General features: G+C 46.1%; 1 protein-coding gene across 14 annotated transcripts in view; it reads left to right on the top strand.

The window, feature by feature from the left end:
• The window catches only part of FHOD3 (formin homology 2 domain containing 3), a 472,216-nt gene that overhangs the window by 402,206 nt on the left and 51,005 nt on the right, over positions 1 to 19,005 (top strand). For all 14 annotated transcript variants that reach the window (XM_040479041.1, XM_040479040.1, XM_040479036.1 and 11 more), the window contains 2 exons: positions 2,621 to 2,899; positions 11,226 to 12,109. In XM_040479041.1, the coding sequence (XP_040334975.1) occupies positions 2,621 to 2,899; positions 11,226 to 12,109 (1,163 nt within the window). The remainder of the gene's footprint in view (positions 1 to 2,620; positions 2,900 to 11,225; positions 12,110 to 19,005) is intronic.

Raw genomic sequence — 19,005 nt, 5'->3', positions numbered from 1 at the left:
GGGTGCACGTAGGCTGAAGTCAAACCAGCAAATCGTGCATCTTTCCTGCTCTGTCTGCCAGTCTTCTGGGGATAGAGAGTAGACACAGGCTTATGACAGCCCCCTGCGGCCATCTCCCTGTCAGTGATAAAGCCACGTGGGGGCCCCCTAGCCAGTTTTCGCCATATGCTCACCAATTGCAAGTCAAATGCGTGCCACATGCTAGACTGTTGCAAACACATTTTCGTTTTGATGTGGCTATTCTGGAGTAAATGTGTGCAGGGATGCATGCCTTCTGTCAACCAAAGGATGACAGTGCTCTTGGTAACACTGTGCTTCTGCCGTGCTTGTGAATGAAGGGCTGTATCTCCTTGCTAAATACTTCATTATCGGATGAGACAGAGATCGCCATAATAATTCCTTCAGTACCAAAGGGAATTTTTCTCCAGGACATATTCACTCTTTGCCTGTACTCAGCTCAGTCTTTGCTTTTAAGGAAATGTATCCGACATGCCCATTCTTAGGCATGTGGGCTCAGGGTCGTGCGTCCTTTGGCTTTCTCCTGCCATTGCCAGGCGGCATATCCCTGCCTGGAAACTTTGTCCTCATATCACCAGGTCTTATAACTATCCATCTTGGGGACACCCAGCAGGGACAGCCAGAAGACAGCAGAGGCCCGTTGCCACCCCAGCCTGCCTTTCCTCCAGTGTCCCAGGGCAGCAGGTTCCTATACTAGGCTAGAAGATATACAGACAGTCGTGAGGCCCCGGGCAGGTGGAAGGTAGAGGCTCTGTGACCTCTGCACCCACTTCCTACCTGAAGGGCCCTGGGGAGATTCCCACGGAGGGGTCCTGCTTCCCTTTGGAGTTGGAAGTTACCCAAGGACACGAGGAAGAGCTGACGTTGCAACTTCCTCAATTCCCTCGTTCTCAGAGGAAGGAGGCTGAGAGCAGATGAGGGGTGAGGGTACTGGACCCAGCTGGAACTGGCAGCATGGCTTCTGGCTGGGAAGCTGAGGGCAGCTGCCTCCCCCGCCACCCCCACCCCAGTGAGGCCTGAGCTTTCCTCTGCCTTCTAGCAGTTGCCCCGCCTGGCCTCCCGGAGGGCCTGTTCTGGTATCTCATTGCCAGCCAGTCCCCACTCGCCTGAGCCAGCAGGATGCCTCCACGAGACACCTCCCTGATCTGCCTTTTCTTCTGGGGTCTCTTCCAGGTCCTGCCCCAGGCAGATCCTGCTGAATTTCCATATTGCTTCCAGTAGCAATTGCCTAGGGCCGGGGGCACACTGCCAGGATTCCAGCCACGTAGTTTCTCCCAGCCCTGGGGGTCACACTCTCAGGACCGACCTGTCCTCCTCTGGCCTTCACACGTGACAGTTGGCTCAGAATTTTTTGTATTCTCTATCATTTGCTATGGATACACTGTGCACAGCTGAGAGATTTGTTGTGTAAAACCATGCAAAGCCATACTGTGTCATTTTCCCTTTCCTCAGAGGATGTCACATAGGGGAGCGTGAGCATTTTACCTTGCTACAAGCATCAGATCTCCAGTCTTGATAGGTTTGCAAATGCTTCTGGGCCCAGCAGTGATTCTCCTGAACGACTTTCAGAGTTAGGGCCTAACTTCAAATTAGGAGTAAACCTCATTCAAGCAAAGGGGGGGGGGGGGCCAATCCTCACTGGTTTGGCAACCGATAAAACATCAGGCTGCTACTGCTGTGTAATAAATTACCACAAACACAGCGATTCAAAATATAGCCATTTATTATCTCACAGTTTCCACAGGTCAGAAGGCCAGCAGGCCAGCATGGCTCAACTGTGTTCTCAGCCCTGGGTATCACAAGGCCACAGTCAAAGCTGTGGCTGGCCTGTCTCTTACTGGGAGCTGAGGGAGGCCCTGGGAAGACCACCTCCAGGTTCATTTCGGTTGTTGGCAGACATCAGTTTCTTATGCTCACAGCCCCAAAGTTCCTGTTCTTTATTTCATGTTGGCTGCGAGTTGCTCTCAGGTTCTAGGGACCACTCGCGTTCCTTGTCTGTCATATGGCCCCTCCATCCTTAAGGCCACATGCTTTTTTTAAAATTAAAAAAAAAATTTTGTTAAGGTTTATTTTTGAGAGAGAGAGAGCGCGAGCAGGGGAAGGGAAGAGAGAGAGGGAGACACAGAATCTGAAGCTGGCTCCAGGCTCTGAGCTGTCCGCACAGAGCCCAACATGGGGCTTGAACCCGTGAACCCCGAGATCATGACCTGAGCCTAAGTAGGACGCTGAACCAACAGAGCCACCCAGGCGCCCCTTAAGCCACACACTTCTGATCTCTCAACTTTCTTTTTTGTAGCCAATCAGAAAACACCCTGCTTTTAAAAGTCTCACCAGATCGAATCAGGCCCCCCCTAGATAACCTCTAGACCTTGAAGTCACGTAACTTGAGACCGCACCGTCAGCTACACGGTCCCTTCCCAGCAGTGTTAGTGTTTAGCGTTTAACTGAATGGCCAGGGCATGGGAATCTCGAGGGTCGCCTTTCGAATGTCGCCCACAGCAGACAGCCAAGAGAAATCAGCCTCAGGTCTGCTTTCATACCTCACTTGACATTCCCAGGGAGTTCCTGTTGTGATCATAATCTCCATTGTTGTCTTCACCAGCCAGTGCTGGGGATCCCGAGCCTGGACCGGAGGCGGAGGTAGGGCAGAGTGCGGACGAGGCCAGCCCTGAAGTAGCCCCTGCCCGCGTGGGAGCAGAGAGTGAAGCGGAGCGAGCACTGGAGCAAGAGCCAGAAGAGCGGGCCTCCCTCAGTGAGAAGGAGAGGCAGAGTGAGGAGGTGAACGAGAAGGACAACTGCTCCGCCTCCAGCATCTCATCCTCCAGCAGCACGTTAGAGAGGGAGGAGAAGGAAGACAAGCTCTCCAGGGACAGGGGACCTGGTAACGCAGCCCTTTTTTTCTCAGTAAATAAGTCCCAGGGAACCCTGGGGTGGGACACCTGGTTTGCCGGCCACTGAGGTGACCTCCCGGCTCAGCTCACTCACTGGCCGTGGCACCTGGTGGCTGGAGGTGTGAAGGATGCGGCCACACTGTCGGCAGCCCACAGCTTCCTGCCCCTTGTGGAGGTGGCCCCACACCCTCTGCCATGCTGTCGCACCATCACTTCTACAGGTGGGAGAAGGGCTTGATAATGAGGGCAGCAAAGGACTTTTCCTGAGGAATAAGCTCCCAAAGAGAAATTCCTCTTTTCCTTCTAATTGCTTGTTAAGAGTAAATAGAGCTCTTTTTCTGATTTAAATTTGGAGATCTGTCGTGTTGCCATCTGCTCCCTTGAAAGTTTCTTCGGTGAAGTGTGCTAAAACCATTATGATGGGCGTTTCAGACCAGAGCAAATGCGCTAAAATGAACTGAATGAGTATTTCCAAAAAGTGGCAGTTCACGATGTGCTGAGGTCAATTTGGTGTGCTTTAATGGAATATATATAATTTAAGTAACTTTCTACAATATATTCAGGGCCACTTGTTTCTTTGGTATAAAGTATATGCTTTTCTTTATGGAATTTGTTCTTTTTGGTATTATAGCTGATATTTATTCAGTTCATCTGTGTAATGGTGACTCTATGGTTAAGGGCCAAATGGAACATTAATCCTTACTGGGGACTCGGGGAGGGTGCCATAGAGGGTTATCGGAATTGTAAAAGATTGATATAATCATTTGAATTATGGTTCATATGCAACACCATTGGGTTGGTTGTCCTGCCCATGACTTTTGTGCTGTTGAGATGACAGGGTGCCCCCTCTCTCACCTAACACTCCTCATCAGTGGGGGCATGTCCTACTAGCCAGCCTTCAGTAAGCTACACAGTGATACACACTCAAGGAGCCTATGCCTTGGGTCCAAAGTGCAGCATGAAGGCTCTGCAGGGGCCTACCAACTGGTGGCACGACCCATGCATGGCTTGTTAGTTCACACATAAAGAATACATGGTCTCTGAAGCATGGATGTATGAATGAAAATGGAATGAATGAATGGATGAATGAATGAAGCCATAATGTCTGCTACAAGAACTATCAGTCAAGAGCTTGGTCTTAGTTAATATTTGAGTTTTCACCAGCTATATTATTAAGTTTTGTTCTTTCTATTGCTAGTCCCTATGACGCACTGAAAATGGGACTTGAGGACTTTATTAGTTTATATCTTAGTAATTATTGCATTGAAAATCTTGTGTCTGGCTGGAGATGTATCGCTAGAAAGTATTACATATATTGATATTTACTTAATTTCTCTCCAAGTCAGATTGCAGTTAGTCTCCCAAATTCTACTTGTTCGTGTTCTCCTTCAATGGGATTAGGGCCATAGTACAGTCGGGTAAGTTGTCTTGCTCAGGTTGGCCTTAAATCATGTTTAAGTCATTATAAATAGCTCTAGGAATTATTCGTCGTCACTAGGTTTAGCAGGCCTAAAACATATCAACAAGTTGCATTAGTGAAAAGAAGCCAAGGAACAGGACTTTCTTGGATCAGATTGCCCAGTATTTTTCCAAATAAAGGCAACTTTCCAAAAATGGAGACTCTACTCCCAGTGAAGAACCACTGACTTCCTACCAAAGTCAGTATCCAAGTGTATCGACTCAGGAGTTAGTGCTTTGCAGTGATTTTTTTTTTTTTTCTGCTTTAGTCTGGTGCTATTAAGAGACATGATCATATTTATTTGCTGCAACTTTAGCTCCTAGAAAATCCCACTGCTCACAGGCACGATCAGCAGCTGTGGAGTCAGGGTGGCTCTGTCATCACAGCTCTTGCCTTTCAGAGTGTTCTCAAGTCACAAAGGCAATCATAACGATTCTCAATCTTATTTCTTTTTTCATTTAAATTCAAGTTAGTTAATGTACAGTGTATTCTTGGCTTCAGGAGTAGAACCTAGTGATTCATCTCTCACATATGACACTCAGGGCTCATCCCAAAAAGTGCCCTCCTTAAAGCTTGTCACCTAGTTAACCCGTCCCCCCTCCCACCACCCCTCCAGCAACCCTCAGTTCTCTGTATTTAATAAGATAAAAACAGAGAAGGAGGCAAACTATAAGAGACTCAATCTTATTTATTTATTTATTTTTAATTTATTGTCAAATTGACTAACATACAGCATGTAAAGTGTGCTCTTGGTTTTTGGGGTAGATTGCTGTGGTTCATTGCTTACATACAACACCCAGTGCTCATCTCAACAAGTGCCCTCTTCAATGCCCAGACTCAGTCTTCTTTCTGATGATAGTATCCATTACTCAGAAATGAGTTTGTAGGTCTTGAAAGAGTCTCAACTTATTCTGGTTGTGTGGCTTTCTTTTTGTTTCCCATGTTCCGCTCCATGGCATCAGCATGAGAGACTTTATGGTAGCGTTCGTTACAGTTGGCAATAATGACTTGTATAACTGTCTTTTACCTCCACTTGAATATAAAATTTGTGAAGACGGGATGTCTGTCTTGTCTATCGTGAGTCCTCACTTCCTTGCGGTAGGCCTAAGAACATAGTAGAGGCTCACAAAACTGTTGATGAATAATTGAATGAAGAGACAACTGGCTAAGATACAGCAGCTCTATTGTTCCCAGTTCCTCCCTCTAACAATTAAAATATCAACACCCTGGGCATAACAGAACAATCAATTATAGGAGGACTCTGAAAAGTGGAAAGAAGACAGACTGTCTAAGGACCTTTGGGCTAGAATGACATGGCAGTAAAGCTCTAATTAAATCCTATTCCCATAGCCAAAGAATTGGCGAAAGGATTGCCTAACAGAACAGAAGATTTTTTGGCTGTTAATACATTCCCTACCCTAGACAAGCACTAACTGAAAATCTGCTGTCCTGCCCCTCCCCAACCCAGTAGCTTTAGTGGGACCAAAGAGGAGGTGATCTTCTATAACCTCCACCTTATGGAAACGGGTTTCTGGAGGGGAGGTGCATGAAGGGATGGGCTAAATGGGTGATGGGCATTAGGTAGGTCACTTTTTGGGATGAGCACTGTGGTGTCAACAGTACTTAGTAGAGAGGCAGTCCTCTGCCCCCTGCCCAACAGAAGCAGATGGTGTTCTTTCATTTCCTTGCTGGAGTAGTTCTCCTAATGGGGAACTGATATTCTATCCACTACAGGGCAAAAGCAAGTGGCATCCCAGTTTCCCTACTGGGTAAGTGTCAGTGGGGTCTTGTGGAGATCTAAGACTTCACCTTCAGCCAGCAGGAGACAGACTTAAGCAGTGGAAGAAGACTGATCAGAATTCTCGTTCCCCTGCCCTCCTTCTCTAACACCATCTGGGCCCAGCCAGGGAGCTCAACCTCCATCTCCACCCAACATAAACAAGGTAGAATGATGTGGTTGGAGGTGGAACTAGTCTGCGATCTCTTTTCCCCAACCCAGAATCAGTAGGGACCAGTGGGAAGCCGAGCCTTCCCCTCCACTTGGAGGCAATGTAAGTGCTCCACTTTCACTGGAAGTATGCCCGTGGGGTCAAGAGGTTGCTCAACCCCCACCCTGCCCATCTGCAGTGAGGCAGTGTGAATCAACCCTCTTGCTAGGGTGGTGACAGTTGGACCCAGTAGGGAGTGGAACATCTATGCCCATCAAGATCTGTGCAGCACACCTAAAAAGGGTGACTGCCTGCTGAAAAAGAAGATTAAACATGATTCAAAGTCCAGCAAATAATACCCAAAATATCTAGGATACACTCTAAAATCACTCATCATATCAAGAACTAGGGCGTTCACAACTTGAATGGGAAAAGACAAGCAACAAATGCCAACATTGAGATGAGCCAGTTGTTGGGATTATCTGACGAGGATTTTAAAACAGCCATCTTGCTAATATTTCAGTGAACAGTTATAAATATTCAGGAAATATGTAAAAGAAATGAAATATCTTAGCAAAGAAATAGAAGATATAAAAAAGAACCAAAAGGAAATTATAGAACTGAAAAAATACAATGGCCACAATAAAACACTTGGGCCATATAGTAGATTGGAGACAACAAAAGAAATAATATATGCAGTTGAAAACAGATGAGTAGAAATTACCCAACCTGAATAACAGAGGGGAAAAAAAACTGACTGAAAAAATGAACAGAGCCTCAGGTATTTGTGAGACTATGTCAAGGGAGCTAACATTCATTTCATCAGGGTCTGAGAAGGGGAGGAGAAAGTATGCAATGTTGGAAAAATGTTTGAAGAAATAATGACTGAAAATTTCCCAAATTTGGGAAAAGGTGTAAACCCACAGATTTAAGAAGCTAAGCAAGTACTAATGGGGATAAATCCAAAGAAATTCACACCAAGACAAATGATAAGCAAACTTCTGAAAACTAAAGACCAAAAATAGAATGTCTTGAAAGGGACTGGGAAGAAACAAAGTGTTACCTATAGAGGAACACCAATTCCATGGCAAAATAGTTCCTCATCTGAAACATGGAGGTGAGCGGGAAGTGGCACAGCATTTGTTGAGCGCTCGAAGACTAGAGTTATCAACCTTGAACTAGAGTTATCAACTCCAGCAAAAGTAGCCTTTAAGAATGAAGACACAACAAAGACATACTCGGTTAAAGAAAAACTAAGAGAATTTAAAGAAAAACTAAGACAAATTAAGACCTACTCTTAAGGAATGACGAGAGAATGTTCTCTGAACAGAAAGGAAATGATGACAGAAGGCTCAGAATTTCAGAAAGAAAAAGAACAGGGGAATGGATAAAAGTAGTAAGAAGAAAAGACTGTCTCTTGCCTTGTAAGTTTCTTAAATCTAGTATGTGATGGTGGAAGCAAAAACTGTAACACATGAGATGTAGTGCCCACTATACGTAGATGAAACACTTAAGACAATTACATTTTTTTGAAGTAGGGAGGGTTAAGGGCTCTAAATGGAAGTAAGGGTTCTATGCTTCAAACTAGTGAAATATCAACACTGACAGATAAGTTAGTGTGCATATCGTAATACCTAGAGCCACTACCGAGAAAATTATATGAAGCAGGGTACTCAAAAACACTATAAATCAAATTGAAATTCTAAAAAAAAAGTGTTCAAAGAAAAGGAGACCAAAAAAAAAAAAAAAAAAAAAAGAAACAGGAACTAAAACAAACAGAATGAATTAAAAAAAAGTGGCAGACTGAAGCCTTAACATATCAATAATTTAAATGAAAAGATGGAGATGTGCAGAGTGGACAAAAATACAACCCAGCTATATGCCATGTGTTCAGAACTCATTTCCTACATGATGGCATAGGCAGATGGAAAGTTAAAAGCTGGGAAAAGATACATCATGCTAACATTGATCAAAGAAAAACAGGAGAGGCTATATTAGGATCAAAGTAGACTTCAGAGCCAAGGAAATTGCTAGAGACAAAGAAGCATATACTACATAGCGATATAAGAAGACCTAAGTGAATGAAGAGATTTTTTGGCAAAATAAAAAACTTCTACTTTTCCCAGTAAATGGGGAAGGAGACCAGTCAGCCACTCCACCTGCAGCAGCCCCGTGACCTCAAAACTGTCTTCCTAGTTACAGGACTGTCTGGCCAGTCATAGGGACTGCAAATACCCAGATGTTCCCATCATGTCCTCAAGTGCCATCTCCTCCCTCTTTGATGGTGGTTGTCTCCTAAGTGTATTTTGTGAAACCTGCAAGAGGGTTCAAGGGCTCCTTGTTCTGGTGTTGGTCCTTTGGTGAGGTCAGGCCACTCCTGAGCAAGGTACAGAGGATAAAGCTACATTGGAAGAAACAGAGCACCAGGAGGCCTTTGTGCCTCCTCAGTGAATGCCTCCTCTAAGATGAAGTCAGAGCCATGTGAGACAGACCAGTGCATCCCCTGGCGTGTTTGATCAGGACATTCCTCTTTGGCAGAACAAGAGCTCCAAATGCTCAAGTCTCTGGCCTAGGTCTCTGCCATCCCTCAACACAAGTATCCACAGAGGCCCTGGGTATCTGATTGAAACTCATTTCCTGAATGCCTACCAAACAGCCTTGCTGGCCCTTAGGAAGCAAACTCAGAGGAATAACATTCCTGACTGTTCATTTATTCATTCATTGATCCATCGTGGATGCTGAGAATCCAACAGTGAGCAGCAACAACAAAACCCAATCCCTGCCCTTGGAGAGTTTACATTACAACGAAGAGGACAGCTTACTAGTGTTAGGACAAAGGCAACAATAAAATAAATACAGAAAATGTGTGGAAAATTAGGCTGTAATAAGTGCTCTGGTGACTAAAGCTGGAAAGTGTGATAAATAGCTCCGGGGAGAGGGAGGGAGTGTTGCATAATTCTAAACGAGGTAGTTGGGAGGACTTCACTGAGAAGATACTGTCTAAGCAAAGACCTAAAGGAGGTTGAGAAGCAAACTGTGTGCTTAAATGGGTGCAGTTTGTCCCGGGATGGGCAAAGGCCCTGAGGCCAGATCATGCCTGGTGAGGTTAGGAATGTCAAGCAGCTACTTTAGCTAAAGAGGTTCAGGCACGTTTGTCAAGAAAAGTAAGGGGGGTTCGTGCAAGGCTTGTGAACATTGAAAGGTCACACTGGCTTTTTGTCTTGGTGAAATGTAGCACCGTTAGAAGACTTTGAGCAGAAAGGTGTGATCAACCATTTCAATATATCCCATGGCCATTGTGTTAAGAACTGACTCTAGGGGCCAAGAGTGGAAGTTGGGACCAGCTGGGGGGCGCCCCTCCAGTGCTGCAGGCAAGAAACCATGCTGTGTCGGCCCAGGGGCCATGGCGGGGCAGGTGATGAGAAAAGTTGGTTGGATTCTGGATGTGACAGGAAGATTTAGCTAACAAGACACCCTGTTGTGTTGGATGTGTGGGATAAAAGAACAGGGGGAATCAGATGACCCTGAGATTTTTGGAATTGGCAGCAAGATGGATGAAAGTTGCCACGTCTGAGATAGGGAACAGCTAGCTGCAGGAGAAGCAGGTTCCGAGATGGGGTGGGGGTGAGAGCAGAGGTGGTCCCTAAAGCCCAGAGGCTGGATGAGATGGTGTCTAAGAGAGGGAGTGTCCAAGTACACAAGAGGTCCAAAGACATTTAAAGGTTAAAGATAAGGAGGAACCAGCACAGCAGACTGAGAAAGGACAGCCGGGAGAAAGGAAGCAGACCAGGTGAATGCAATGTTCTGGAAGCCAAGTGAAGAACAGAAGTCGAGAGGGAGCCCTCTGCTGGGTCTAGTGCAGCAGCAAAGTCTTCGACCACCTGGGAAAGAGCAGCTTTCAAAGGTGGTGAGAGCAGAAACTTCATTAGGCTGGGTTCAAGAGAGAGAATAGAGAGAAAAATTGGAGCAGTGAGCAAAACAACTCTGCTAAGCAGCTTTACTTTAAAGTAAAGGAGAAAAGTTGGGTTATAGCTGGAGGGCTAAGGAGAGTCAAGTGAGATGTTTTTGTCTTAAGGTGGGTGAAATTATGCCATGCTTCTATGCCAGCAGGAAGGTCTAGTGGGGGGAGCATGGGAAATGCGGGACAGAGAACCACTGGAATGGCTTCCAAATGCACACATGGAGCGTTGACCCTGCTAGGAGGGATGGTTTCTCGCTAGTCGCAGGAGAGAGGCCATGGCTGGGGTTCAGGTGCGGGCAGGGGGAGGCTGGATGAGGCCCTGGAACATCTCCCCTGACTTCTTCTGTTAAGCTGTTGAACCAGGAAGCAAGGCCATGCTTGTGTGAAGATGTGTGACAGTGGGAAGGTTGGAGGAAAGAGAGGAGGTAGGCAGAGTCACCCAGGAAAGATTGTGATGAGGTTACCAGGCAGCAGTAAGGGTTTCCCAAAGACTGGTGACCATGGACTTAAAGGGTTTGTGCGTCTCCCCAGGCACTTTGAGCCACACTGGTGCACGTGTGGAGTAGCCGGGAGATGGACATAACTCTACAGCCTTTCCAACACCTGTCCCGTGGCGGGGGAGGGAGCATCTTCCTTGCCTCCCTGTGTCTAGTTAGGACAGCAGCCCCTTAGTTACCTGTGGCTGGGTGGGTCCTGACCAGCTGTCCTGGGTAGGCAGGAAAAGTGGGGGAAATACTCCTATGAGCCAAGGTGCGAGCCAAGAGCAGCGTCCTACCTACCAGAGTCGGGTCCTGGAGCAGGTCATTGCAACTTTGATGGGCGTCTTGTCAACCGGGACCACCTCCTCTTCAGTCACTTCATTTCAGTGTTTTCTCTCTGTATAAAGCCTCTGTATTACCTAACTGGTTTCTCACAGGATTAAGGCACCTGCCACTTGCTCATTTTTTTTTTCTCCTGTATGCTTTCAGGTTTGTGGTCCGCGGGTGTTCAGGATGCCGGTGTAAATGAACAGTGTGGCGACATCCTCACCAACAAACGGTTCATGCTGGACATGCTGTATGCCCATAACAGAAAGCCCACGGATGACGAGGAGAAGGGAGAGGGCGAGACCGGGAGGACTGAGCCGGGCGCGGAGGCGGTAGCCAGCCTGGCTAGCAGGATATCCACCCTGCAGGCCAACTCTCTGGCCCAGGATGACAGCGTCAGGAGGGTGGACGTTGGCTGTCTGGACAATCGGGGCAGCGTGAAAGCCTTCGCCGAGAAATTCAACAGTGGGGACCTGGGGAGAGGGTCCATCTCCCCTGATGCCGAGCCTAATGACAAAGTCCCAGAGAAAGCATCCGCACAGCAGAAGACGGAATCTGACTACATTTGGGACCAGCTCATGGCCAATCCGAGGGAGCTGAGAATCCAAGACATGGATTTCACCGACCTGGGGGAGGAGGATGACGTCGACGTCCTGGATGTGGACCTGGGTCCTAGGGAGGCTCCGGGGCCACCGCCCCCGCCCCCACCCACTTTTCTGGGTTTGCCTCCCCCGCCCCCACCACCCCTTTTGGACAGCGTGCCTCCCCCTCCTGTCCCCGGTAATTTATTGGCTCCTCCTCCTCCAGTGTTCAACGCTCCTCAGGGCTTAGGGTGGCCCCAGGTACCCCGGGGTCAGCCGGCATTCACAAAGAAAAAGAAGACCATCCGTCTATTCTGGAATGAAGTGCGGCCGTTCGAGTGGCCATGTAAGAACAACCGCCGCTGCCGAGAATTCCTGTGGTCGAAACTGGAACCTATTAAGGTGGACACTTCCAGGCTGGAGCACCTGTTTGAGTCCAAATCTAAGGAACTGTCCGTCTCAAAGGTACCGCTAGCATCCCAAATGCTTCTTGATCTGCAGAGTTACTTTCCACTGTTGAGTAGAACTGAGAGATGTGTTGTATATAAAATTCCCTTCATGCTGCTTTTGCTATATGTAAAAAAAAAGAAAGAAAGAAAGAAAGAAAGAAAGAAAGAAAAGGCGGTTGGTGTAAACACCTTTAAGAGATGAGTCTTTGTGCCATACGCTAGATGTAACCTAAATGAGTATGGGACCCTTCATGGCCAACATGGACAGCAGCTTCCTAACATCGTTAGGCAAAGTAGCTTTCAAAGAACCAAGTAACCCAGAGGAAAAGACAAAAACATTAACCAGGGAACATTAGCCGAGCCCACCAGTAAATGCTGATGTTAACTAGAGGAAAGTAGTCTTGCTAATTGATCGACCACCTGGACTTTATCCAGGAGATGTGGCTATTTACTCTCGCCTTGATTGGTTATAGTGGATGGTAGTGGTAGTTTGAACCTCCGATGTAACCACACGGTAATTTAGAGTAAACTTGCAAGAACTTACCATAAATTAGTTTTAGCTCCATGTGTTCCATTTATCACCATTTCGGGTGAGTACATGGCTGCCTGAGCTGGGCTCCCCGACCAATTCCGGATCAAAAAGTAGGTGCAACATTCTCAGGACAAGAGGGCCCTTCAGACAAGGAGCCAAGTGACAGAGTTCGTGCCTAGGGAGGGGTGGGACTAGGGGGGCCTGGAACCAGGGGCGCTGCTCCTCCCGAATTGGCCTTCGCCCTGGTGTCGATTTCTGCCTAGTCTCCGCAAGGATGTGAATCTCAACTGGTCTAGCCTCAAGAACACCACCCCCCCCCTCAGTTCAGAATTAAAGCTTCCTCCTGTTTGTAAATCCAAACTGCTAGGATCCAACTCAGCACATCATGTCCAGTCAGTCCTCTCCTTCCGCTGAAAGTAGACCCCCTTTTGTCCTCTCCAGAAAATGACACCTAGGAAAGTGAGGTTGGGCATCCCCTCTCAGTGTCTCTGTGTCCTGACTTTCCCAGGACTGGTGGCATGTTGTGCTGAGCCACTCGTGTGTCCCCTTGAGTTCTTCCAGTGCAGCATGGCATTTGGGAGAAACTATTGCTGGCTGGTTAAAACAGCAGTCTCTGGTGGCCCGGAGTTATCCGGGACCCACCCTCACTCGCACCACCCTCCAACCTACTGATCTAGTTGGCTGGTCTCCTTCAGCCACCACCTCCTCACATGGGCTGCTCTGGCTGGTGCGCCCTCTGGGCTTCCACAGGTTGCTCAACACCCTTAGGTTTCTGGCCCTTGCTTGGATTGGAGGAAGTAAAGGGAGTAACAGTTTGGCAGTGAAGTTCTTTCTGACTTTGTTTTTACAAAAGGAAGTAGCAAGATTAAAAACTTCATTGAGGGGACCCAAAATGGGCAGTTCACCCGCCTCCCTCCTTCTCTTGACTCTACTCTGGTTGGTGACAAGAGTCTGGTCACTGCCCTCTCAGTAGCCTGAAGTTCCATTCTTGTTTGAAGTAGGTGGTGACCTCTTAAAATGCTTGATTGCCTGGCTAAAGAACAATTGTTTGCCTAGTTTTTCTAAAATGAGAGCATAAGAGAAAAGTAATATATTGAAATTTTTACCAAACAGATTCCAGAATGTCCTACAGTGGGACCTAAGAACCCATACCTCTGTTCTTGGGAGCAGGGTGGGCGGAGATAGGAAATGTGAGAAGGAACTAATTTACAAATGTTACAAAAGGTAAAAAATGCACATTAAGATTAAAATACATCACAATGGAGAGTTGAATCTTTATGTGTATGTTATTAATGCAGATATAACCAATTTTACTTCCGTTTCTAATCCTTGATTATGATTTTCATACAGCACAGCTGTAAACAACCACTTCTGAATTCTGGCTTGTGAATTCATTCATTATTCATTAAACACAATAGCAACACAAATAAAAATGAAATAGACTTCACAAGCCAGCACAGAGCAAAGGGAATCGGTTTTGGTTTTTGTCAGAAAACTTATACCAGACCGGAGCTCCAGAGCATCCTTCTGACCATCCAGGTCACCCCTCAAAATAAAGATTCATGTTCCAGATCCAAGGCTGGGTGACCAGTTAATGGAAATAAGAACAGGAAAATATGCTTTTGTATTTCCTTTCCAAATAGTTTTTGGAACTGGATCTATTTTTCTGTCTCAGAAGGAAATATATATAGCTTTTTAGTAAGATGACTTTAATTATGTTTTGTGGAGAAAGACAGAAATCCTGTGCTAAATTTCATCATGTTGTGTTCCTACTGCTGGTCTGAGATGCGGTGAATCACATAGAAGATCACAGGAGTGACCCCAGAGAATGATGTCAGGGCAGAAAGCCCCTGGAGGTATGGGGATGTACCCTCATGGACTTCGTATCATCCTGAGGAGCCCCAGGAAGTGGCCTTCATCCTATGTGCCTAATCAAGAGCAGCAAAGTCCCTCCTCCCAAAAGGCAGTTTTTATGTCCTAAGTTACAGACAGTACACAAGACAGGTGTGGACTGGAAGAGAAAACTGGAAGGAAGAAAGGGACTTGGTCTCCCCTTTGAGGGCTCAATGCTGTCTTCCTCCCCTGGGCTCATTAAGTTTATCATGGGGAGGGGATTCCAAAATGGGTTTGGAGAATTTTTTTCAACTTTATTTACTCTGACATTTCAAAACATATCAGAAGCTATTCACAGTGACTTTTTAAGAAAATTCAAAGAATGATGAATTATTTGGTCTGGGGTGAGCCCCAGCCTGGGTTATTTTTAAAAGCACCTCAGGGACTCAACCAAAGTTGTGCACCATTGATTTAAAGTGATAAATGAGGCACCAAGGAGGGAGGCATTGATCCCTTCACCACCGTGTTCCACGTTGACTCCCCCATCCCCCAATCCATTTTATTCTCCCAAGAAGGGAGTCAAGTTTTCCTACCCTATACTCAAGTTCAGGACATACTGAAATGTTATTTTATTTAACATCACCCTCATAAAACCTGAATTCTATCATATGGAAATTGAAAACCCAACTTTGGGACTTCGGTGGGGTGACCATACATCTAATGTATCCAGGTTGGCCCGGGTGTATGCCTGTTGTCCCAGCATGTATGTAGAGCCCTCCCTTTCTCTCTCAGAGGTCTTCTGGTTAGGGTACTAGACATACTCCATTATCATCAGTAAGGCAGCTGTGTCGCAGCCGGCCTCAGCTATGGAAGACTGCTGCAGAAGAACTGGGAAATGAATGCTTTTTTTCCCTAAGCTTCATGATAAGGCAAGCCTATTCTGCCAAGTTCCTCAGAAACTCTATTCCTAGCTACAGGTTTGTCAGCCTTTATGCAAACATGGTTGGGTGATGTCGTTGTTGCCTTAATGCTTGCCCGTGTGTATCAGTCTCCCTTGTTACAAGGACTTAGGAATATTCCACAGTTGTCACATCTTTATGACATCTGTATTGTGGTCTCATTGTCATTGTCACTTTCTCAACAGGCAGTTTTGAAAATATCCAGTGGCGTCACTCTCTTGGCAGTTAGTGGAGAGTGAGGAGGAATGATTTATCATTGCAAAGCCAGTGCCCTGCTGAGCCAGACCCAGGGTCTGTGACTGCGATGCTGAGAAGCATTTTGAGAGGTCGTGCATTTCATGGGAGTGCTCTCCAGCTGAGGGGTATTTGTTGACTAAATCACATCCTTAGTTCAGTTTCCGTGTTCGGTCACAGCACCCTCTGGGGTGGCAAGTTCTGTATACTGAATATCCATTCTTTAAATGTCGCATCCTTTATTTCTAGTAAAATCAGTCTTTAAAAAGTCGAAGGGGGTGATTCTTCAGGGCAGGATGAACACACTGGAAAGCAAGCCCTTTTACCTGCCCAGATGGCATGCCTCCACGTGTGCTTCTCATTTCATACTGTCCCCTCATGGGGAAGTTTCCGCCTTCACCGTGGTCCTTCTCTGGACCTTGGACCTCCTTATGCATGTGCCATGGGCAGAAGCCCCAGGGCTGTGTAGAGACATGGATCCAGGTTTTCTGTCTTATTTCCAAGAACCACACCCATGATGTGGTTGCATGGAGTTAGCTGTGGCAGGATGTGTGGCCCTGCCTTCAGCAGTCAGCTGCACCCAACCCCAGAGCCTCGCAAGCTGCTTTACCCCTGAATCTGGAAAGACTGTTTCTCTGTCATCGACAGCTTAGCTCCCAGTACTGGGATGAGCTCGGTATTTGTTGGGTGTGTCAGGCTCGTTTTAACATCAAGAAAAACTCCCTGCATTGTCTGTAGCTGTGGAGACTTGATCCTACATCATTCATAAAAATGGCAGGACCAGTCCTTATTGTGTCTTTGAATGGATAGGGGACCCTGTTACTGTTTTCTATTTTAAGAAATGTTCTCTTATCCCTCCCTTTTGTTTCCTGTTTTTAAATTGCATTCCTCTTTGAAGAACAACTTTCTACTTAGCAGTCCTGTCTCAAAAGCCTTTAGACTTTCAAAAAGTCTAAATCAGTCTCTCTAGATGCATGAGAGATCATTTAACATCTATGATCCCTGTGCCCTGCTCCAGACCAAGGACATCAGAATCTCTGAGGATGATGCCCAGGCATCACTGATGTTTAGAAGTACCACTGAAGACTCTCTTGTGCACTCACCATTGTGCTTTGATCTAAATAAACTACATTTTCTGGTTTTCCTTTAGAAAGTGTCAGGAGATTGATCAGTCTGTTTTCTTCTCAGTTACATAATGCTGAGTTTCTCCTATCTAGTGATAATGAGTCACTTAATGTTGACCCATCTGCCATCAGTCATGGAAGCAGTCATGTCTCCTGGAAAAGGAGAATCTCCTGTTGTTTCTCCAGAATGCTCCTTTCAATTAGTCCTAGAGACCAGTCTGTTAGCCTCAGAAGGGAATTTGGCCTGTGGAAATCACCATGATATTCTCTTTGTTAAAAACAGAAACCGAGGTGTTCTCTACATTCTTTTTTGCAAGATCTTTAGTACCATTCAAGGAATGCTCATTTTCTGGGATTCCATGTGCCTGGAGGTCTGTGCAGACTCTAATAAGCACCCATGAGCTATTTTCAGTCATTTAGAAAGCCCCTTGAGAGTTGTCTGTATCCATGGCAAGAGCTTTATAGGCTAAATTGAATATTGAGTCTCTATACTTTCCTCTGGAATTATCACTCTCCAGGGTAAGGACACTGATCTGATCTGATCTTCTTATTTATGTAGATGTCTTTGATCAGCAAATGTGGTAGACACATTAGTCATGAAAAATATATACTGGTAGACCATGTATTTTTAAAATGTCAGTTGAACAGAAATGATAGAAAGGAGTCATTGGTGGTGAAATAGCTAAGAACTAATTTTTAGAAAGTAATATGTTCCAAGCATTGTCATAAGTGCTTCACATGTATTAATTCCAGTAATGCTATTCTTTTTTTTTTTTTTTTTATGAAATTTATTGTCAAATTGGTTTCCATACAACACCCAGTGCTCATCCCAACAGGTGCCCTCCCCAGGACCCATCACCCACCCTCCCACTCCTCATCAACCCTCAGTTTATTCTCAGTTTTTAAGAGTCTCTTATGTTTTGGCTCCCTCTCTAACCTTTTTTTTTCCTTCCCCTCCCCCATGGTCTTCTGTTCAGTTTCTCAGGATCCACATAGGAATGAAAACATATGGTATCTGTCTTTCTCTGTATGACTTATTTCACTTAGCATAACACTCTCCAGTAATGCTATTCTGATAGTTCTAGCAAATACCTCTGTAGTGCCTACCGTGATCCAGGCATTGTTCTTGCTGCTTTACATCCGTGGTCGCATTTCATTCTCACAGGAAACCTTGCAAGATGTGTGCCAGAGAGGAAACTGAAGCACAGAGAGGTCCAGTGACTTGCTAAAGTCACACAGCCATGAATGGTCACATCCCAGCTGAAGTTAACTTTCAGGGCTCCCGAGTCTGTCCATGTGATCCTTGGATTCCATTTTGTTTCTGCTACTTTTTGATAAAAAGGTCAATCAGCCAAAGTTTGGTCCTCCACCTCAGTGAGTCTCGAGAACCATCAGGGAAGAAAGGCTTGCTAGAAAGAGGCTCCCTTGGGCCCAGGCTCTGGGCACAGCATGTTAGATTAGGACTTGGCTGAAAGTGAAGTGGGAACACTGGACTCTGGCATGAGATAGTTGCCCCAGCAAAAGAGTGGTAGTAAGGCAGTGTGGGGGAAACCACTGTGGATCTGTCTCTGTACATGCCATTTTTCCAAATATGTCCATAAGTGTTCAGGGGAAAAGGAACTTGTTTAAGGGGTATGGGGCACCCTGGGAAGAAGCCAGGCTCTGCTTTGCTTCAACCTGGTTAAGCTGAACTCTTGACCAGAACCAGGCAGTAATGCCCAGCATATAGAATAGCACCACCTTTGAAGCCCCAACTTTCAGGGATCCTCTAGTGTGCCAACAGTTGCCTTTCCAGAAATACTGTCTCTGGGGAAATGCTTCAGTCTTGTATGCCATGTAGGGCTTGTTTGTTTTTGTTTCTGATTCAGCCAAGAAGATTGTAGGGAGAGGGGAGGCGGTGTAAGGTCCAAACTGGTGAGAGAAGAGGTTACCCTCCATGGAAAGAGATGCTATAAAGGCAAGCAGAGACCTTGGATAAGGGTCAGGAAGGAGGTCACTAAGGCAATTCAGCTCCTTTCTCCCAAGCTGTGCAAGAAGACTGAAGGTCTAGCCTCCAAGAAGACAGAAGTGTGCCCCTCCAGGAAGAGGCTTCAAATAGGCAGCATCCAAGACCATAGAGTTGCAGGATTTTTGAGAAGCATAGAGGAGATGGTCAATTTAAGTGGTTATTAGTAACTACCAATGCTTGGGGAGAAGGCTGTGACCATTCCCTGCAGCCCCAGATTCACCT

Source organism: Herpailurus yagouaroundi, unplaced genomic scaffold (genome assembly GCF_014898765.1).
Source record: "Herpailurus yagouaroundi ecotype Mexico unplaced genomic scaffold, PumYag 142, whole genome shotgun sequence".
NCBI lineage: Eukaryota > Metazoa > Chordata > Mammalia > Carnivora > Felidae > Herpailurus > Herpailurus yagouaroundi.
Note: the sequence above shows the minus strand (reverse complement) of the source record. Positions and strands in the feature narration are given on the sequence as shown.